At 34.2% G+C, this 19,318-nt stretch overlaps 4 protein-coding genes across 4 annotated transcripts; 1 reads left to right on the top strand and 3 right to left on the bottom strand.

Moving 5' to 3' along the window:
* Positions 1-324: 324 nt before the first annotated feature.
* On the top strand, positions 325-629 carry GCK72_015342 (uncharacterized protein; the record flags this gene model as incomplete). Its single annotated transcript, XM_053730796.1, has 2 exons — positions 325-387; positions 480-629. 2 exons carry the CDS (start codon positions 325-327, stop codon positions 627-629), a joined length of 213 nt encoding a protein of 70 aa, XP_053585568.1.
* Positions 630-10,380: 9,751 nt separating this feature from the next.
* GCK72_015341 (uncharacterized protein) lies at positions 10,381-10,599 on the bottom strand (the record flags this gene model as incomplete). The annotated part of the gene is made up of 1 exon (XM_003087268.2): positions 10,381-10,599. The coding sequence occupies one exon, from the start codon at positions 10,597-10,599 to the stop codon at positions 10,381-10,383; it is 219 nt and encodes a 72-aa protein (XP_003087316.2).
* Positions 10,600-12,940: 2,341 nt separating this feature from the next.
* Positions 12,941-14,202, bottom strand: GCK72_015340 (uncharacterized protein; the record flags this gene model as incomplete). The annotated part of the gene is made up of 6 exons (XM_053730795.1): positions 12,941-13,177; positions 13,226-13,431; positions 13,485-13,784; positions 13,830-13,924; positions 13,977-14,094; positions 14,160-14,202. The coding sequence occupies 6 exons, from the start codon at positions 14,200-14,202 to the stop codon at positions 12,941-12,943; spliced, it is 999 nt and encodes a 332-aa protein (XP_053585567.1).
* A 1,227-nt stretch (positions 14,203-15,429) lies between these two features.
* On the bottom strand, positions 15,430-15,796 carry GCK72_015339 (uncharacterized protein; the record flags this gene model as incomplete). Its single annotated transcript, XM_053730794.1, has 2 exons — positions 15,430-15,696; positions 15,743-15,796. The coding sequence occupies 2 exons, from the start codon at positions 15,794-15,796 to the stop codon at positions 15,430-15,432; spliced, it is 321 nt and encodes a 106-aa protein (XP_053585566.1).
* Between the last annotated feature and the right edge of the window lie 3,522 nt (positions 15,797-19,318).

Here is a 19,318-nt window from a genome sequence, read left to right as displayed (position 1 = left end):
AAATAGAATTTTTTTTTTCCAATTTAAAAATGTTTCCAAATGCCGCTCTTTTTTTCGGATACCACTCTTTTATAATTAAATCTTGATGAAACATTAAAATGTTTCACATTATTCAACTACTGGTTGAGTTTAATTATCCGGCCTTCAAATATAATTAATTGAATATAAACATTTTCCACTCAAACCTGATAATTCCAGTCGTCACTCACGAGAAGAGTCGTATCCAAACCGATTGGCCCCCTTTTTGCCCATGCTCAACTCTTCGGAGCAACTGCCGAATCGACTTCAGTTGATGTTCCGAAGACGTGGGAATACAGTATTGCAATGTGTCTCCTCTCTGCACTTTTCAAAATTGGACGCATTCTTATTCAACATTTCATTGGGGATGTAAGTTTGTACTGAGCGCTTCCATAATAATAATACAAAGTTAAAACATTTTTTCCAAAATTTCTGAAACAGAAAAAATTGTTTTATTTCAGCAAAAGATGTCCCTAGACGAGGACATCGAGTTTTCTCTCGACAAACACCGTCCAGCAAAGAATTTTGGAAATTTCGAAAGTGCTGAAGTGGCTGGAACAACTCGAATGCTCAATGAGTCTAGATACTCGAAAGTTGAAAATATTGACTGACTTATCGATTACTATTTCATTGAATAAATAGAATGAAATTAACTTCAAGACGATACATTGAATAATTTTGTTGAAAAATTGTGTTTAAAATTTTCTGAAACAGTAAAATTTTCTACTGTTTCAACAAACAACAAGGAAGTTGAAATCACAAAATTTATTATTCATAAACGATTTTCCGTGAAATGTGTTTTCACCCTTCAAAGAACATTTGCAATAGCAGCTATTCGAAAATAAAAATTAATTGAAACAGAATTTGTTTTCATTCAGTTATACACTACCAGAGAAAGTTGTGAATGTTATGTTGGAAAAATTACAAAACGCTTTGTAGGATCTCATTTGTACAGCTAAATTTTCAATAATTTGTAACCTATTCAAATTCTGCAAATTCGGATAAAAAAATATAGTCATTTACTCAAGTTTTGGTCATATACGGAGTAGGATAACGTAGAAGATAATGTTTTTCGTATTCAGTATTTCTAATCATGTTTCTTTGAAACAGTTTTTTAAAAATCAATCTTTACTTTTACTGTTTTATCCGAGATTTATGAAGTTACTGATTTCGTTATTGCCAATTCAATTGAATAGTGTCAGGTGAAATTCCACTTCAGGCTATGACTTGCGATTTATGGTACCAGCAGCGGCTGGCGCGCCTCAGCCGCAACACCATCTGGAACTTCTATAAAAGATTCATAACCTTCTGGTTTCATAATATAAAATTTTGAGGGATAAGGGGAAATGTGGAATTTCTTAACAAACGTACTCATGACAGAATCCGCATGGTTTTTAAAATGCATTAGGTATAAAGGAACACCTTCTAATTTCGCTCTTTTTTATTAAATTTTTGTGAAACAGAAAGGATTTATTTAAGTTTCCCAAGAAACTACTTTAATTTCAGATCATTGTCATTGTAAGGAATTTTTTAATTTCGAAATATCGTTGTAGTTTGTAGTTTGATGTCGCTAAATTGAATTTCAAAAAAAATTGTACTGTTTTGCATTTTACTTATAAAATTATTACGAATTTCAGTATAAGTTGGAAATCCTTATTGTATTCAAAAACATCCTTCACGTATTTAATAAATAATTTTGTAATAGATAGTAATCTAACAAAAGACGGTTTGGCAAACGATCGAATCTTGTTAAACTTTTCCTTAAAATCAAAAAGGTTCTATGTATTAGAAAATATGGTTAATTCTTCCATAACAACTTTTTTCTGAGAAAATTATGAAATTGTTCTGTTTCAACTTATCCTGAATAATTCACTTTTCAAATTCATACTGTTCAATTCCCTTTTGTCTTGATCAAAATCGGATACTCGAAAAATAACGAAATTATTGGAATTGGTTCAGTAGGACACAACCAATGGTGCTAGAAATGGATAGCACTTAACAGTAAACTAAAAAACAAACTGAAAAAAAAAATTATATTTATGATTTTATGAAAAAATAAACATATTTGTTATGTTTCACTGGTTTCAGAAATAATTTGTAAAATTATTTTTGGCGTTTAACAGCAATGTTCCTGACATCGCGCCTCCTTACAATAGTTTCAAAATATCGTCTATGCATATAGTAACCTCAGTTTTAAAAAATTGCTCAAAATGTTTTTCAGTTTCAAAATTGTTATCTGGTTAAAATTTTCAAAATTGTTATCAGTTTACAGTTTTGATAGTATGCTCTCCCATTCATTAAGTTTCGTGACTTTTCATGAATTTTCGCCCGAAAACAACTTTAAAATTAAATATTGGTAAGCTTTCAAATTTCAGAGTAGTTTAGTTATAAAAGCGTCTATACTTTTGAGTTACACGGTTTTCACTTGATGAGCTGCCAGTAGAATGAAAGTAAAATTTTATACCCACCCTCCCAAGAAGAATCTTACACAATAAGGATGACGTCACCCGGTACCTGTAATTTTCCTGAAAAAAGGCATGCAAGGCCTACCTGTTGTTCATCATACACCTCTTCATAATTCCAAGATAGGTAAGTATCTTCTCTGTGCACATATATACCGTATATCTGTTTACATATAAGTAAAAAATTCTCTGAATTCGAATGCTCGAACAACGTACCCCCTACACCTCTTTACCTGTGTTTTTACAGTACACTTGTATACCGTACACCAGTTAATTAAAATAACCGTGCATCTACAAATTTGAAAACAAAAACGCTCTATCGGAAACCCCTCGAGAAATGTTAAATTTCCTCTGAATCTCTCAATTTCTCACGCAATTTTCTTTGGTTTCGGTAGAGAACGGTAGTAATTTGCGTGTCTTACTGGGAGGTTTGATTGAAATTTAGTTGATTTTTTTGATCGAGAAAAGAAATTATCCCATTTTTTTTGAACTTTGACCTAAATTTAGAAAAATTTTACACAGATAGGAATGGTGGGGTATTTGATAATACAAAACTTATCCCGTTTTTGAAAGATTTAATTCAAAATTGTTCAAAATTATCCCGTTTTTAAGAGATTTAATTGTAGTTGTTTCATTTCTAACCCGGGAGGTTTCAAACCCGCGTCTACTGAAGCGAACCTCAGCCCGGACAAGTATAGACTATTACAGCGCCATGCTCGATCAGTCTAACCGGAACCGACACAGATAAGAATGGTTGGGGAAGTTAATAATACAAAAGTTGTCCCATTTTTGAAAGATTCGATTCAAAATTGTTCAAAATTATCCCATTTTTGAAAGATTTAATTCAAATTATTCAAAATTATCCCATTTTTGAAATATTCGATTCAAAATTGTTCAAAATTATCGCGTTTTTAACAGATTTAATTATAGTTGTTTCTTTTCTAACCCGGGAGGATTCAAACCCGCGTCTACTGAAGCGAACTTCAGCCCGGATAAGTATAGACTATTACAGCGCCATGCTCGATCAGTCTAACCGGAACCGACACAGATAAGAATGGTTGGGGAAGTTAATAATACAAAAATTATCCCATTTTTTAAAGAATTAATTCAAATTATTCAAAATTATCCCATTTTTGAAAGATTTAATTCAAATTATTCAAAATTATCCCATTTTTGAAATATTCGATTCAAAATTGTTCAAAATTATCCCGTTTTTGGGAGATTTAATTATAGTTGTTTCTTTTCTAACCCGGGAGGATTCAAACCCGCGTCTACTGAAGCGAACTTCAGCCCGGATAAGTATAGACTATTACAGCGCCATGCTCGATCAGTCTAACCGGAACCGACACAGATAAGAATGGTGGGGGAAGTTAATAATACAAAAATTATCCCATTTTTTAAAGAATTAATTCAAATTATTCAAAATCATCCCATTTTTAAGAGATTTAATTCAAAACTATTCAAAATTATCCCGTTTTTGGGAGATTTAATTATAGTTGTTTCATTTCTAACCCAGGAGGATTCAAACCCGCGTCTACTGAAGCGAACTTCAGCCCGGATAAGTATAGACTATTACAGCGCCATGCTCGATCAGTCTAACCGGAACCGACACAGATAAGAATGGTGGGGGAAGTTAATAATACAAAAATTATCCCATTTTTTAAAGAATTAATTCAAATTATTCAAAATCATCCCATTTTTAAGAGATTTAATTCAAAACTATTCAAAATTATCCCGTTTTTGGGAGATTTAATTATAGTTGTTTCTTTTCTAACCCAGGAGGATTCAAACCCGCGTCTACTGAAGCGAACTTCAGCCCGGATAAGTATAGACTATTACAGCGCCATGCTCGATCAGTCTAACCGGAACCGACACAGATAAGAATGGTTGGGGAAGTTAATAATACAAAAATTATCCCATTTTTGAAAGATTTAATTCAAATTATTCAAAATTATCCCATTTTTTAGAGATTTAATTCAAAATTATTCAAAATTATCCCGTTTTTGGGAGATTTAATTATAGTTGTTTCATTTCTAACCCGGGAGGATTCAAACCCGCGTCTACTGAAGCGAACTTCAGCCCGGATAAGTATAGACTATTACAGCGCCATGCTCGATCAGTCTAACCGGAACCGACACAGATAAGAATGGTTGGGGAAGTTAATAATACAAAAATTATCCCATTTTTGAAAGATTTAATTCAAATTATTCAAAATTATCCCATTTTTGAAAGATTCGATTCAAAATTGTTCAAAATTATCGCGTTTTTGAAATATTCGATTCAAAATTGTTCAAAATTATCCCGTTTTTGGGAGATTTAATTATAGTTGTTTCTTTTCTAACCCGGGAGGATTCAAACCCGCGTCTACTGAAGCGAACCTCAGCCCGGACAAGTATAGACTATTACAGCGCCATGCTCGATCAGTCTAACCGGAACCGACACAGATAAGAATGGTTGGGGAAGTTAATAATACAAAAATTATCCCATTTTTTAAAGAATTAATTCAAAGTATTCAAAATTATCCCATTTTTGAAAGATTCGATTCAAAATTGTTCAAAATTATCGCGTTTTTGAAATATTCGATTCAAAATTGTTCAAAATTATCCCGTTTTTGGGAGATTTAATTATAGTTGTTTCTTTTCTAACCCGGGAGGATTCAAACCCGCGTCTACTGAAGCGAACCTCAGCCCGGATAAGTATAGACTATTACAGCGCCATGCTCGATCAGTCTAACCGGAACCGACACAGATAAGAATGGTGGGGGAAGTTAATAATACAAAAATTATCCCATTTTTGAAAGATTTAATTCAAAGTATTCAAAATTATCCCATTTTTGAAAGATTCGATTCAAAATTGTTCAAAATTATCGCGTTTTTGAAATATTCGATTCAAAATTGTTCAAAATTATCCCGTTTTTGGGAGATTTAATTATAGTTGTTTCTTTTCTAACCCGGGAGGATTCAAACCCGCGTCTACTGAAGCGAACCTCAGCCCGGACAAGTATAGACTATTACAGCGCCATGCTCGATCAGTCTAACCGGAACCGACACAGATAAGAATGGTTGGGGAAGTTAATAATACAAAAATTATCCCATTTTTTAAAGAATTAATTCAAATTATTCAAAATCATCCCGTTTTTAAGAGATTTAATTCAAAATTATTCAAAATTATCCCGTTTTTGGGAGATTTAATTATAGTTGTTTCTTTTCTAACCCAGGAGGATTCAAACCCGCGTCTACTGAAGCGAACTTCAGCCCGGATAAGTATAGACTATTACAGCGCCATGCTCGATCAGTCTAACCGGAACCGACACAGATAAGAATGGTTGGGGAAGTTAATAATACAAAAATTATCCCATTTTTGAAAGATTTAATTCAAATTATTCAAAATTATCCCATTTTTTAGAGATTTAATTCAAAATTATTCAAAATTATCCCGTTTTTGGGAGATTTAATTATAGTTGTTTCATTTCTAACCCGGGAGGATTCAAACCCGCGTCTACTGAAGCGAACTTCAGCCCGGATAAGTATAGACTATTACAGCGCCATGCTCGATCAGTCTAACCGGAACCGACACAGATAAGAATGGTTGGGGAAGTTAATAATACAAAAATTATCCCATTTTTGAAAGATTTAATTCAAATTATTCAAAATTATCCCATTTTTGAAAGATTCGATTCAAAATTGTTCAAAATTATCGCGTTTTTGAAATATTCGATTCAAAATTGTTCAAAATTATCCCGTTTTTGGGAGATTTAATTATAGTTGTTTCTTTTCTAACCCGGGAGGATTCAAACCCGCGTCTACTGAAGCGAACCTCAGCCCGGACAAGTATAGACTATTACAGCGCCATGCTCGATCAGTCTAACCGGAACCGACACAGATAAGAATGGTTGGGGAAGTTAATAATACAAAAATTATCCCATTTTTTAAAGAATTAATTCAAAGTATTCAAAATTATCCCATTTTTGAAAGATTCGATTCAAAATTGTTCAAAATTATCGCGTTTTTGAAATATTCGATTCAAAATTGTTCAAAATTATCCCGTTTTTGGGAGATTTAATTATAGTTGTTTCTTTTCTAACCCGGGAGGATTCAAACCCGCGTCTACTGAAGCGAACCTCAGCCCGGATAAGTATAGACTATTACAGCGCCATGCTCGATCAGTCTAACCGGAACCGACACAGATAAGAATGGTGGGGGAAGTTAATAATACAAAAATTATCCCATTTTTGAAAGATTTAATTCAAAGTATTCAAAATTATCCCATTTTTGAAAGATTCGATTCAAAATTGTTCAAAATTATCGCGTTTTTGAAATATTCGATTCAAAATTGTTCAAAATTATCCCGTTTTTGGGAGATTTAATTATAGTTGTTTCTTTTCTAACCCGGGAGGATTCAAACCCGCGTCTACTGAAGCGAACCTCAGCCCGGACAAGTATAGACTATTACAGCGCCATGCTCGATCAGTCTAACCGGAACCGACACAGATAAGAATGGTTGGGGAAGTTAATAATACAAAAATTATCCCATTTTTTAAAGAATTAATTCAAATTATTCAAAATCATCCCGTTTTTAAGAGATTTAATTCAAAATTATTCAAAATTATCCCGTTTTTGGGAGATTTAATTATAGTTGTTTCTTTTCTAACCCGGGAGGATTCAAACCCGCGTCTACTGAAGCGAACTTCAGCCCGGATAAGTATAGACTATTACAGCGCCATGCTCGATCAGTCTAACCGGAACCGACACAGATAAGAATGGTTGGGGAAGTTAATAATACAAAAATTATCCCATTTTTGAAAGATTTAATTCAAATTATTCAAAATTATCCCATTTTTGAAAGATTCGATTCAAAATTGTTCAAAATTATCCCGTTTTTGGGAGATTTAATTATAGTTGTTTCTTTTTTAACCCGGGAGGATTCAAACCCGCGTCTACTGAAGCGAACTTCAGCCCGGATAAGTATAGACTATTACAGCGCCATGCTCGATCAGTCTAACCGGAACCGACACAGATAAGAATGGTTGGGGAAGTTAATAATACAAAAATTATCCCATTTTTGAAAGATTTAATTCAAATTATTCAAAATTATCCCATTTTTGAAAGATTCGATTCAAAATTGTTCAAAATTATCCCGTTTTTGGGAGATTTAATTATAGTTGTTTCTTTTCTAACCCGGGAGGATTCAAACCCGCGTCTACTGAAGCGAACTTCAGCCCGGATAAGTATAGACTATTACAGCGCCATGCTCGATCAGTCTAACCGGAACCGACACAGATAAGAATGGTTGGGGAAGTTAATAATACAAAAATTATCCCATTTTTGAAAGATTTAATTCAAATTATTCAAAATTATCCCATTTTTGAAAGATTCGATTCAAAATTGTTCAAAATTATCCCGTTTTTGGGAGATTTAATTATAGTTGTTTCTTTTTTAACCCGGGAGGATTCAAACCCGCGTCTACTGAAGCGAACTTCAGCCCGGATAAGTATAGACTATTACAGCGCCATGCTCGATCAGTCTAACCGGAACCGACACAGATAAGAATGGTTGGGGAAGTTAATTACCTGTTTCTGAGCCTCCCTTTGCATGATCGGTGCTATCTCTTCTCGTTGGGGGCATTCATCGATTTGCCTTGGTCACGTCAGTCTCCCATCTGTCGTTGCGCAGGTCGTGTTCATGTCGACTTCAAGAAGATGGTGGCACGCGGTGCTGAAAATAATATTCTAATTTAAAGTAAATGGTATAACATGTTGTGGGAAACTATAAGCAATAAGTGAAAGAAAGAGAACATAGAATGATCTTGTTGTGGGCCGGAATGAGGGAAGAATGACTGAGTAATGATCTACTAGCAGTTACGCGCAACAGGCGGAGCCTAATTGCTGTGTTCGGATTGATTTCCCAAGGAGATAAAAAGGTAGATGGTACTATGTGAAGAAAGTGTCCCTGACACAATACCGAGAGAGTGACAATGTGTGAATTAGTTGACATGTCTACATTGGAAAAAGACATCTGCTATTTACTGAAATTGAGTAGGAATCAATATTAGAGGGCAGGGTAAAAGTAACTTTTCGAAAGACTATGACAGTAACTAGATAATGAATTGCTTGAAATTTGTTGAAACTGGGATTGTGGCTAGAATTTACATATCAATGAGAAATATACGGGCTTTCTAAAACTGATAAAGTTATAGTAAAATAAAGTTATAGTAGAAAGGGTTGAGATAGTCTATCAAAAGCGCAGATAGGAAGAATTAGAAATTAGAAACAAACGGCTCGGTGAGGGAATGAAGGGGACAACTGAATGTATTCCATCCATCCAACCGAGGGCGGGGCATGCACTGTATACGGTCCGATTTCCCAAGAAAATAACATGGCAGGTGGTATTTGTGACAACAATTGACCCAAAGAATAGAGTGACGTTGACATGTTCACATTGAATTACGTCATCTGTTGTTTGTTTGTTCTAATAGGGGTCAAGGGGAAAAATAAGAAAAAAGGGAAACGTGTTTGAAAGAGTAAAAAATCACCTCCCAAGTGTTCAGTTTTGTATCATAATGTTTTCTCTGAAATGCTCAATTCAGAGATTTCAGAATTTCATTCCGGTATTCAAAATTCCAAACTTTGCTATCTCTTGAACAAATTTTTCTAGTCTCTGAATATAAACTTGAAGCTCAAACCTGCATTACCAGTGATAATGGAATTTAGATATCTCGAAAAAATCAGATACAACACTCCTCAAAACTTGGGACCTGCTCAAACTTCTTTGTGGGAAACTTGGAACCTTAAACGGTCGGATTAGAGGGTGCACCTGTCCTTCCCCGGATGACTGTTATCTTATTTAATCATTCTCCTATTGTCTCATTACTGTTAACACAAACCACCTGCTCATTTATCTCCATGAGAAATCACTGCTTCTGACCAATTTTCGCTATTTCACAATCTCCCAGACTCCGAGTAAGAACTGCAAGGAAATTTTTGATCTACCCTCATGAAACGAAAAATTTGAGAAAAAAATTAGCAGGTCTAGAACATTATTACTTTAAATTTTAGCGTAAAGCTCAAGGTCGAAAGTAAGAAATTTTCACTTTTAGAATTATTCTGAGAGCATTATCCACCCATTCAATCCAAAAAGTCCTGGTTTTATATATTTTTTTCAGGTCGAAATCGCAATTTTTCACTTTGATTTCGAAAAAATCTACGGGATTTGTTTATTTCTCAACTTTATCCAACGAATGATATCTCAAAACGTGCTCCGGAGATTTGTTCACATTTCTGTAGGACGGCTTTTTAATTTGTTCATTAGTTTTAGAGAAAATAACAAAAAATTGAAAAAAATTCAGAATTTGATAGATTTCTCGAAAACTAATGTGCAAATAAAAAAACCGTCCTACAGAAATGTGTACAAATCTCTGGAGCACGTTTTGAGCAATCATTCGTTGGATAAAGTTGAGAAATAAACAAATCCCGTAGATTTTTCCGAAATCAAAATGAAAAATTGCCATTTCGACCTGAAATAATATATAAAACCAGGATTTTTTGGATTGAATGGGGGAATAATGCTTTCTGAATAACTCTAAAACTTGAATTTTATCATTTGGAGCTGTACTCTAAAAATCAAAAAATAAATTTGTAGACCTGCTAATTTGTCAAAATTTTCGTTTCATCAGGGTAGATCAAATATTTCCTTGCAGCTCGTTTTCGGAGGCTGGGAGACTGTGTATTTTTCAAAAGTTTTTTGTAAATTGTTATGTAAAACAAAACAGCGAAAGTAGGTCAAAAACTGTGAAAATCTATCTCGGCGCGAGAAAAAACTCTGCGTCTCTCGCCGATACTCTCTCGTTAGCGGTGAGGCGCGGTTGTATGAGGGGGTGTGCTGATTCCTCACCATCAGAGCTATCAAGGGTGATATAGGGTCCTCTGGAACATGCTCTTCGTCGAACATGCTCTTTGAGCGTCTTGGTCGACTGGAACTGGAACCTCCTCATCTGGTGCAGCGACCTCTTCGACTGGCTGTTGAGCCTCCTCAACTGGAGCTGGAACCTCGGGTACAACAGCAAACGGTCCGGGAACATTTCCTTGTTGAATCGGTTGATTTTTCGTCTGCCGGTCCGTCATCTGATGATATTTTGTTCGATGGGCAAATAAGTCCCATTGGTGATCTGTAATAAGAGAGGGAGTTGCGGATTGGAAAATGAGGATGAAACGAAGAATATCTAATAGCTATTATTTGAAAACGGGATAATTTTTACGGTCTAGAAATCAAACGAAATTAAATTCAAAATTTCTAAAACCGGGATATTGTTTATGTTACTAAATAATATCCCATTTTTTGGGAAAACATTGGGAGTTGTTTCCGTCCGAAAATACATGAAACGTCACAAAAATAAAAATAAAAAATCGTAGTGAATGGGAGAGGATATTATCAAAACTCTACACTCAAAAAAAGATAACTATTCTGAAAACAAAATTTAAATATTTTTTAAAACTGAGTTTGGCGAGGTTTTATGAGGAGTCGCGATGTTTAGAACATTGCAGTTTAAAGTTAAATTAAAAATCAATTTCACAAACACTCAAATTGTTTCTTATACCAATGAAACAACAAATTTGTTCACTGTTTCATTAAATCATCATTATATGTTTTTATATTATAATCTTTCAATGCAATGCATGAATCATACTTACTTTTCTCGAGACAGTCATTTTTAAAAATTATACTGTTTTTCAAAACAATGGAAAGTTTCATACTGAACCGATCCCAATAAATTTTTTTTCGGGTGTCCGACTTTACTAGTTTGGGAGAGCAGTATTAATTTGAAGAGCTAATTGTTCAAATTGTTCATAAGTTGAAACAGTACAATTTCATAACTTCTTAACAAAAATAAGTGAAGTGACAATCGATGCTTGCGATTCTTGAATTTTTATTAGAAACTGGAATTTCTTAATTGTTATTGTAACCAATGTCACAAAACTTATTATTCAACTTTTTTGAAACTGCACAAATTTGTCTCAATTTTTTTTATCAGTTTCGGTGATTGAATATCATAAGTGAGTAATATCAAGTATCAAATTTCTGAGGCAAGTGAAACTAAACATATATGCTCACTGTTTCACAAAAAAAAATCAATAATTTCAGTTTTTTGGTTATTCGTTACGATTTTATGATGCTATTTACCTTCAAACATGCTATCCAATTTCTACGTTCTTTTTTTCTTTCAAACTGTTACTATTTTTAAAATTATACTGTTTCACAAAAACGTTTCCTACTAAATCACTTCCATTAATTTGTTTATTTTGGAAGAACGAAGTTTTGAGGGGCTAAGCCTAAAGTTCATATGAAAATTCGAAGTCCATCAAAACAAGTGTCTTGTATTCTGTTTTGTCAGTAGTAATAAAATCCAAAATTTAACTGTTATCAGAATCGTCGAAATTAAGTTGCTTTTTTTTTTGAAATAGCAAAAAAATGTTGGCTTTGTCAGTTTTTCTTATAAATTTAGGTAAGGGAAGGGATTTCAAAGTAAGTACACATAAACTAGCAAATTATTTCAAAAACAATTGAAAGAGAATAAATATTTACAATGTTTCATAAAATAAATTTATAAGTTCACGGGCACTTTGTTCCAATGGTACAATCCCCAGCGACCATCAAACATATTTCCAATTTTTACGGGACCGTCGGTTTCCTAGAACAATAACTTTCTTGCTATTCTCGAAAAGTCACTTTAAAAAATTCTACTGTTTCTGAAAACATTGGAAAGTTTCCTACTTAATCGATTCCCCTAATTTCTACAACGAGATAATTTCTTACTGGATCAATTTAACTAGTTTCTAATTTTGCAAAATATGAAAGATGAATTATCAATGTTGCTTTGAAATGAGTTTTCTTCAGTAGAAATTGAAACAGAAAAAAAAATATTTCAAATGAAAACTAAAAATTAACCATTTCAGCACACAGTGAACAGTAAAGGAAGGAGTAGCGTCCATTTTAACAAAATGCGTATAATTAATTCAAATGATTACTTCTTCTACAAAATTATTTTATTTATCAAATTTTCATCAATACACTACCATACTCATGAAACATGATTGTTTTCAGAAACAGTGAAAAGTTCATTGATAAGAAATTGTGTGTTTTGTTCAAAAGCACATACAATTCAGTGAGATGCCAGTTTGATTTCTGCAAGAAACGTGAGTTTTGTAAGAACATCAAGTTTTAATTGTTGCCAGGCAACATTACACAGTGTGATGTCATGAATGCAGTCTGATTGTTGAAAAAAATGTGATTCCAGTAAGAACATTAATTCTCCAAATATCAGTTATCCTGTGCTGATGACAACTCAGCATCATTATCATGTAATTATTATAATTACCATAACCAGAAACAAGAACTTATAAACAAAAATTGTTTCAAAACAGAAAAGTTACAGTTTTGAATACGTTTATTTATAGAGGAAATAACTCAAACAGAGCGATATTCCATAGTGATTTTGTTAGTTGAGAAATATCCTTGAAACACAATCATTGCTTCATTGGTTTCCGACAGTAGGACAGGTGGAGGGAGTTTACAAAAACGTGGTCCGTATTTCGTGAAATCTCTTTTCACTTTGACCTCAACGTAACTGTATTTGCATAATCCCAAGTAGTCATAAAGACGTTGATCCAGCATTTTAAACTGAATTTTCTTGTCAGGTGGAGCCTAAATATGATAGTGATATATAGTTCCAAAACTTATTTTGTCTCTAACCGTAATCAAAAAATAACACGTCTTAGCTCCGGATGCAGTGATAGTTTTTGAAGACGATGTCGCGGTAAGTGTCAAATCACCACAGCCAGATAGTTGAAGACGGTCACACAGTTTTCCAGAATACGGTGGAAGGCACTTGCAAACGTTACAGTTGTTCGGGTTCACATATCCGTAGTTGTGGCATGTTAGGGTATTTTTGCAAATTGCTGTAAGAAACATATGAATGATGTATCTAGGTAATAAAGTAGCTTAAACTCACAACTACAATAAGCTAGATTCATCCTTTTGACGTCAAAAAAAGATAATCCAACTCTTTGTCCGATAACATTTTCCATCATCGGATCACGTGGAATGATTGTTGGCTTTTTGATATCAATCGCAAAATCATTTTTGGCATAGTGCATCACAGAACCATAATCGTAACCAACTCCATAATCCATGGTTGACTTTTTGCCGAAATTAGCCGGATATACATCTTCCGGAATGTTATCGTTCAAGATAGTCACATATGAATCCCGATCAGAGCGACTCTGTTCATGCCAGGCTCCAAGAGCATGAGCTGAAAAATAATAGTATATGAATAAGAACTCGACGCTAGAATGACCTATTTCATGGACTACTGTGGCAATAGTATTGCATGCGATAGGATGAAGTGTCACGCGTTGAGCTCCTCCTTGCATTCCTACGGATGAAGAGCACCTGATATCGAGATGATCATCAATACAGATCAAAGTAATCTTCTCTCACTCACCCAGAACCGGTAATAAACTGAATAGAGTTTCCTGGAGGTTTACTGTCTTTCCTAATGAAACGTATACATGTCTCTTGTTCCCAAAGACGTATACCTGCTAGAATAGTTGTCCTGTTCACTAAAAAAATCCATCTAGATTTAAGTTGCCTTTAGTAAAAGTAAAGATATTAGCGGTTCACCTACCCACAGAATCAAAGTAATAAGGAATTGGCATAGTCCATCGCATGGCTAGATCTGGAGTAAGGGATAGTTGCTTGGGTCCTTCTGGATGATTCTTACAAGGGAACCTTTTAAGTGGTCCTTAACGCCAGCAAAAACGACCTATACAGGTGGAAAGAGGATGTTTGAAAACCTATAAATCAACTTTCAAAAGTTGCTTCCGTGACCTGTAAGTGTCTGAAATCTCGACCTGAAAATGGACCAATTTTACCATTGATTTGCTGCATCTCCTACCACGTTTGTAAAGACTACGGCGACAATATAAAAACGTGTTCGAGTGGCGCAGGTGGTTAACGCCTAGGAAGAGAAACGTTTTGCCCTGGTTCGACCCCTGCATCTTTTTTTCTTTTTTTTGTTGTTGGTTTTTTCCTTTTTTCGATGTTTTTTTTGGAAGCTATCGTAAATTATAAATTTCCATCTGGCGGCCTTTTTCATCTGTCAACCGGCAGATCTTTCTTATAATCATCATTTGAAGTGGATTCAAAAGGGAATCACGTTGATGGTAGTACAAAATATATGATAGCTTCCAAAAAAACATCGAAAAAAAACATACTTGCAAATTTACGGCCCGGCCCGGCATGGCCCGAAGGCCCGGCCCGGGCCGGGCCGGTAGAGAATTTTCAAGGCCCGGCCCAGCCCGAAGGCCCGGCTTCAAAAAAAAGGTACCTATTTTTTACCAAATTTTTTGAATTTTTTAAAAAATTTACATTAAAAATTTCAATTTTTTGATGAATAACTATCTTTTGATTGAATTCTGAAGTATAGTCAAAAATTCGACATTTTTGGGAAAAAATTCAAAAAAATTCAAAAAAATTCAAATTTTCGTTCAAATTTTCAGTTCAAATTTTTCAGCCGGGCCTTCGGGCCGGGCCGGGCCTTGGAAATTCTCGTCACGGCCCGGCCCGGCCCGGCCCGGTCCGTTGCAAGTATGAAAAAAAAGGAAAAAACCAACAACAAAAAAAAGAAAAAAAGATGCAGGGGTCGAACCAGGGCAAAACGTTTCTCTTCCTAGGCGTTAACCACCTGCGCCACTCGAACACGTTTTTATATTGTCGCCGTAGTCTTTACAAACGTGGTAGGAGATGCAGCAAATCAATGGTAAAATTGGTCCATTTTCAGGTCGAGATTTCAGACACTTACAGGTCACGGAAGCAACTTTTGAAAGTTGATTTATAGGTTTTCAAACATCCTCTTTCCACCTGTATAGGTCGTTTTTGCTGGCGTTAAGGACCACTTAAAAGGTTCCCTTGTTAGCAAAAAGTTGTCCCCGAACATCCTCGATGAGTATATCTAATTGTTTCTCAGTGTATACAATATCTCCTTCCATTATATAAGGGTTTTCGTCTGTGGAGGAAACATATTCGGTTTCATTGCTAGCTGGTGGGAGGGAGATTTCAAAAATTTCCGCTTGTAATTCGTTTAAGATTCTCTTTTTGATCAAGAATCTTTCAAGTTTTGCTTGTTCTGCATTTTCTTCTGCATCGTCCACTGCAATGCTTCTCTGAACTCGAATAATATTTTATAAGTTTTGAAGGTTAACAACTTACCCCATAGTTTGCAGGTATTAAACCACAAAAAAGTAGAAAAATAACCCAATTCATTCGACTGAACTGGAATAGAGTTGTACATCTTGAAGACTCGGCGTTATTTATAAGTAATCACTGACAGGTTATGTAGCATGGCAACCATCAAAAATTAATGTTCTTACAGAACTCCTAATACCTGACATTTCACTAAATTTTATGTGAACAAAAATCACAATTTCTTATCAATGAATTTTCAAGAAGTACAACAGAGAGGAAAATTATATTGCAAAAAGGGTCACTAACTTTTGAAGCCATAAAGTGTTCTCCCAATCTTTTGCCGGTACTTTTCAAAAGTTCACTGATAAGCAATGTAATGATCACAGGAAACAAAGAATTTGTAGGTTTTGTAATGATTTGAACTTTGGATTGCCTTGCATTTCTTTTTTTACTGTTTCAGAAACATTGAAAACAGGATTTGAAAAATTTCGTTTTTAGTATGGTATTTGCATTTTGTTTCGTTCTTTATCTTTCAAACTGAAACTTACTGGATTTTGTGGAAAATTCAAGAATTTTAGAAAATTTTTGAAACGGAAAATTTTTTGATAGACACATTAACCGTGATTAGTTGCATTTTTTTTAAAATAAATAACCATTTATTTACATATGGAATAACCAAAAACGATTAGTTCTCTAGGCTTATATAGGTCGATCTTCTTGCCACGTTTGACCTCAGGGTTTGGCGGTCACTAGGCTAGGCCATGGACATCTGTCCCGATCGCTGCCCTTCTACGGTCCATCGATGACACACGATCTTCAGCACGTCTAACAACACACCTCCACGGTGGTTTCCAGCACGATCCACACATCATGGTGTATCTCACAGCATCGATGCCTTCCTCACGACACCTCCTCACTCTGCCGCATCTCCGATCGGCTTCAAGGGGATCCTCTGTTCTCGAGCCCAATGCTCTCCAGCCCTTCGACGGCTCTCTCACGACCCAACGAAGCCGATATCACGTCCAACACGATCGGGGTATCCAAATGTGGCTCCAATCGTCTCCCTGCGAACCTACCAAATCCGATTTGTAGTATTCCAGCCGTCCTCGTTGATCCCTTGGGTTGCAGGAGAGTGGAGTATAAATAATCATTTATTTACATATGGGATAACTTTTTGTTACAATACTGTACTCAAGACAATCTATTAAAATACATCGTTGGATACATACTACATATAAGTTATCTCACTTTTTCAGAAAATTTTATAGCAGTAATTTATTGCATTTTTTATTTCACAAGCGTTTACAATTCATTGAAAGTGTCAGTTATTACCGGTGTCTGTCAATATTATTTCCGATTCAAGAATTTTTCAAATTTCTTAAATTTTTAGCAAAACCCGATGTACAATATATTCAAACTAATTTTGTAAACTTTAAAACCTCTTGTTTTTGATTTGCAATTCTTCGGTAGTGATGACTCATGAAAAATCATTCAATCCGTTTCACTGTTTAGCATTGTATTCATTGCCTAATCTAAATTCTGGAAGTCATGGTGTTTTTAAATTTTTTGGTGAAAAATAAGGCCCGAAGTATGCTCAATTTAAAATTATTTCAATGACCTTGAAATTGTTAATGATTTGAGAATACTGTTTGATTATTTTCTATTTTTGGTTTTATTTTTTTAGAAACAAGGTTGAATTCAAAGAATCTAGACAATTTCGGGAATTAGTTGAAGAATGTAAAATTTTATTTTGTGAATGTTTTGAAACAGATTTTTTTTAAATTTGAAAAAATAAAGTTTATCATCCAAAAAACATACAAAATATGTTTTTTTAGTTTCTAATCCTATAATTTTTGACTTTGGTCACACTGATCAAACTTAAAATAAATGGAATCGACTGCTGAAATCAATTAGTCTAACAACAATTTGTTGAAACAGTAAACATGAATAATTTTTGAGTTTCAGCGTAGAAGCTATTCATACTAGAGTCATGAAACTAGATTATTGTTAAAGCAAGAGTTTTACAATAATTTATTTTATGCTTCAGAAAATTATCTGATTCATTTCCAATATTATTCTGCAAATAATTTGTGACAGTACATTTTTCGAAATTGAAAATTATTGTTACCGTTTCAAAAAAAAACAGAACATAAATGTGAGTGCACAAGGATAATAATACCGGTAATTAAGCAGCTTAATTAAGCTTCTACAAATGAATTATTCTTGTTGTCAATAAAAAAATATTTCGGAACAGGACATTTTTATAACTGAAAAAATATTTATTCTGTTCGAAACTTTTCACTGGTGCACTTTTCTACTTCATGTTTACATCTGATTAATTACCTTGTGAATTATGAAAAGTAGCAACCGAATTTTTAATTTAACGTCCAATGTTCAAATTTCAGTGAGCCAGAACACTTTACATTGAAACATCTTTTATTTGAGAAATTCGATGTACAAGCCGAACTCGTTTCATTAATCTTACTATCAGTTTATCAACTTCACTGACTTTTCGATCTCTTCTGGAACAGTAAATCTCTGAAACAACACATTTTGCTCATCATATATAACTTTAGGCTTATTTTGAAACAGAAAAAAAGTGTGTCCGGAATACTGTTTTTCGCCAGGCCTCAAAAATTGGAAGTAATTGAGCTGAAGATAATTATTATGTTTTATTTGCAAAAAATGTTTTGCTTAAGTTTTCGAACCATCCATGTCTTTTAGATTGATCACAGACGCGTTATTGCGGAATAAAACATACATTTTTTGAAACAGAAATTTTTTGAAAAGTTTTAGAGCGTGATTTTTTAAGCTAATTTTTCTGGACTGAAGGCTTGAGCGTGTTCATAAAATGCTATATATTCAATCAGATTTCAATTTTTGTCAGTTTTAGAAAAGAGAGGTGAAGCATCCAAATGAGTTTAGCTCCCTTCAAAGGTTCTTCTGAAACAGTAAATTTGATTTACCAGATTCTTAACTTAACAAATATTTTGTTTTTTATTCCGGGTATTGAAAAAAAAACTTATATTAAGAACTGTACATACGGATTGCTTGACAAAATGATAATAATAGCAAATTAACTGGAAAATGTTTTCTAAAGTTTAGAAACAGAAAAAATTGTATTATTTCAGCAAAAGCTGTTCCTAGACGAGGACAAACATGAGGCTACTAACGACAAATTTCGAAAGTGCTGAAGTGGCTGGAACAACTCGAATTCTCATTGAGTCTAGATAGCAGAGTTGTACGAAATGTCATTTTTCAGTTTCCGGAATCCGGAATCCGGAACCGGAATCAAATTTTCGAAATTCGGAATCCGGAATCCGGAACGGGACTGACAAAAAAAACCCTGAATTCCGGAATTCGGAATGATTCGATAAATTTGCAAGGTCAAGTGATTTTTTCGAGTGTTTTCGATGATATATAAAGTTTAAAACTACTTTTTAAGACCAAAACCGAAAAATTATTACTATAGCTGTCTTTTAAACACAAAGCAATTTCAAAGTTTCAACTTCTGTATTCCGGAAAAAGGAAACTCAACCGGTTTTCCTCCTTCACGTCTCTTTATGAATCTTATTTGTATTAAACCCAAGTGCTCTGACT

The sequence above is a fragment of the Caenorhabditis remanei genome, chromosome IV (genome assembly GCF_010183535.1).
Source record: "Caenorhabditis remanei strain PX506 chromosome IV, whole genome shotgun sequence".
NCBI lineage: Eukaryota > Metazoa > Nematoda > Chromadorea > Rhabditida > Rhabditidae > Caenorhabditis > Caenorhabditis remanei.
The sequence above is the reverse complement of the archived record's forward strand: the minus strand, read 5'-3'. Positions and strand labels throughout refer to the sequence as shown.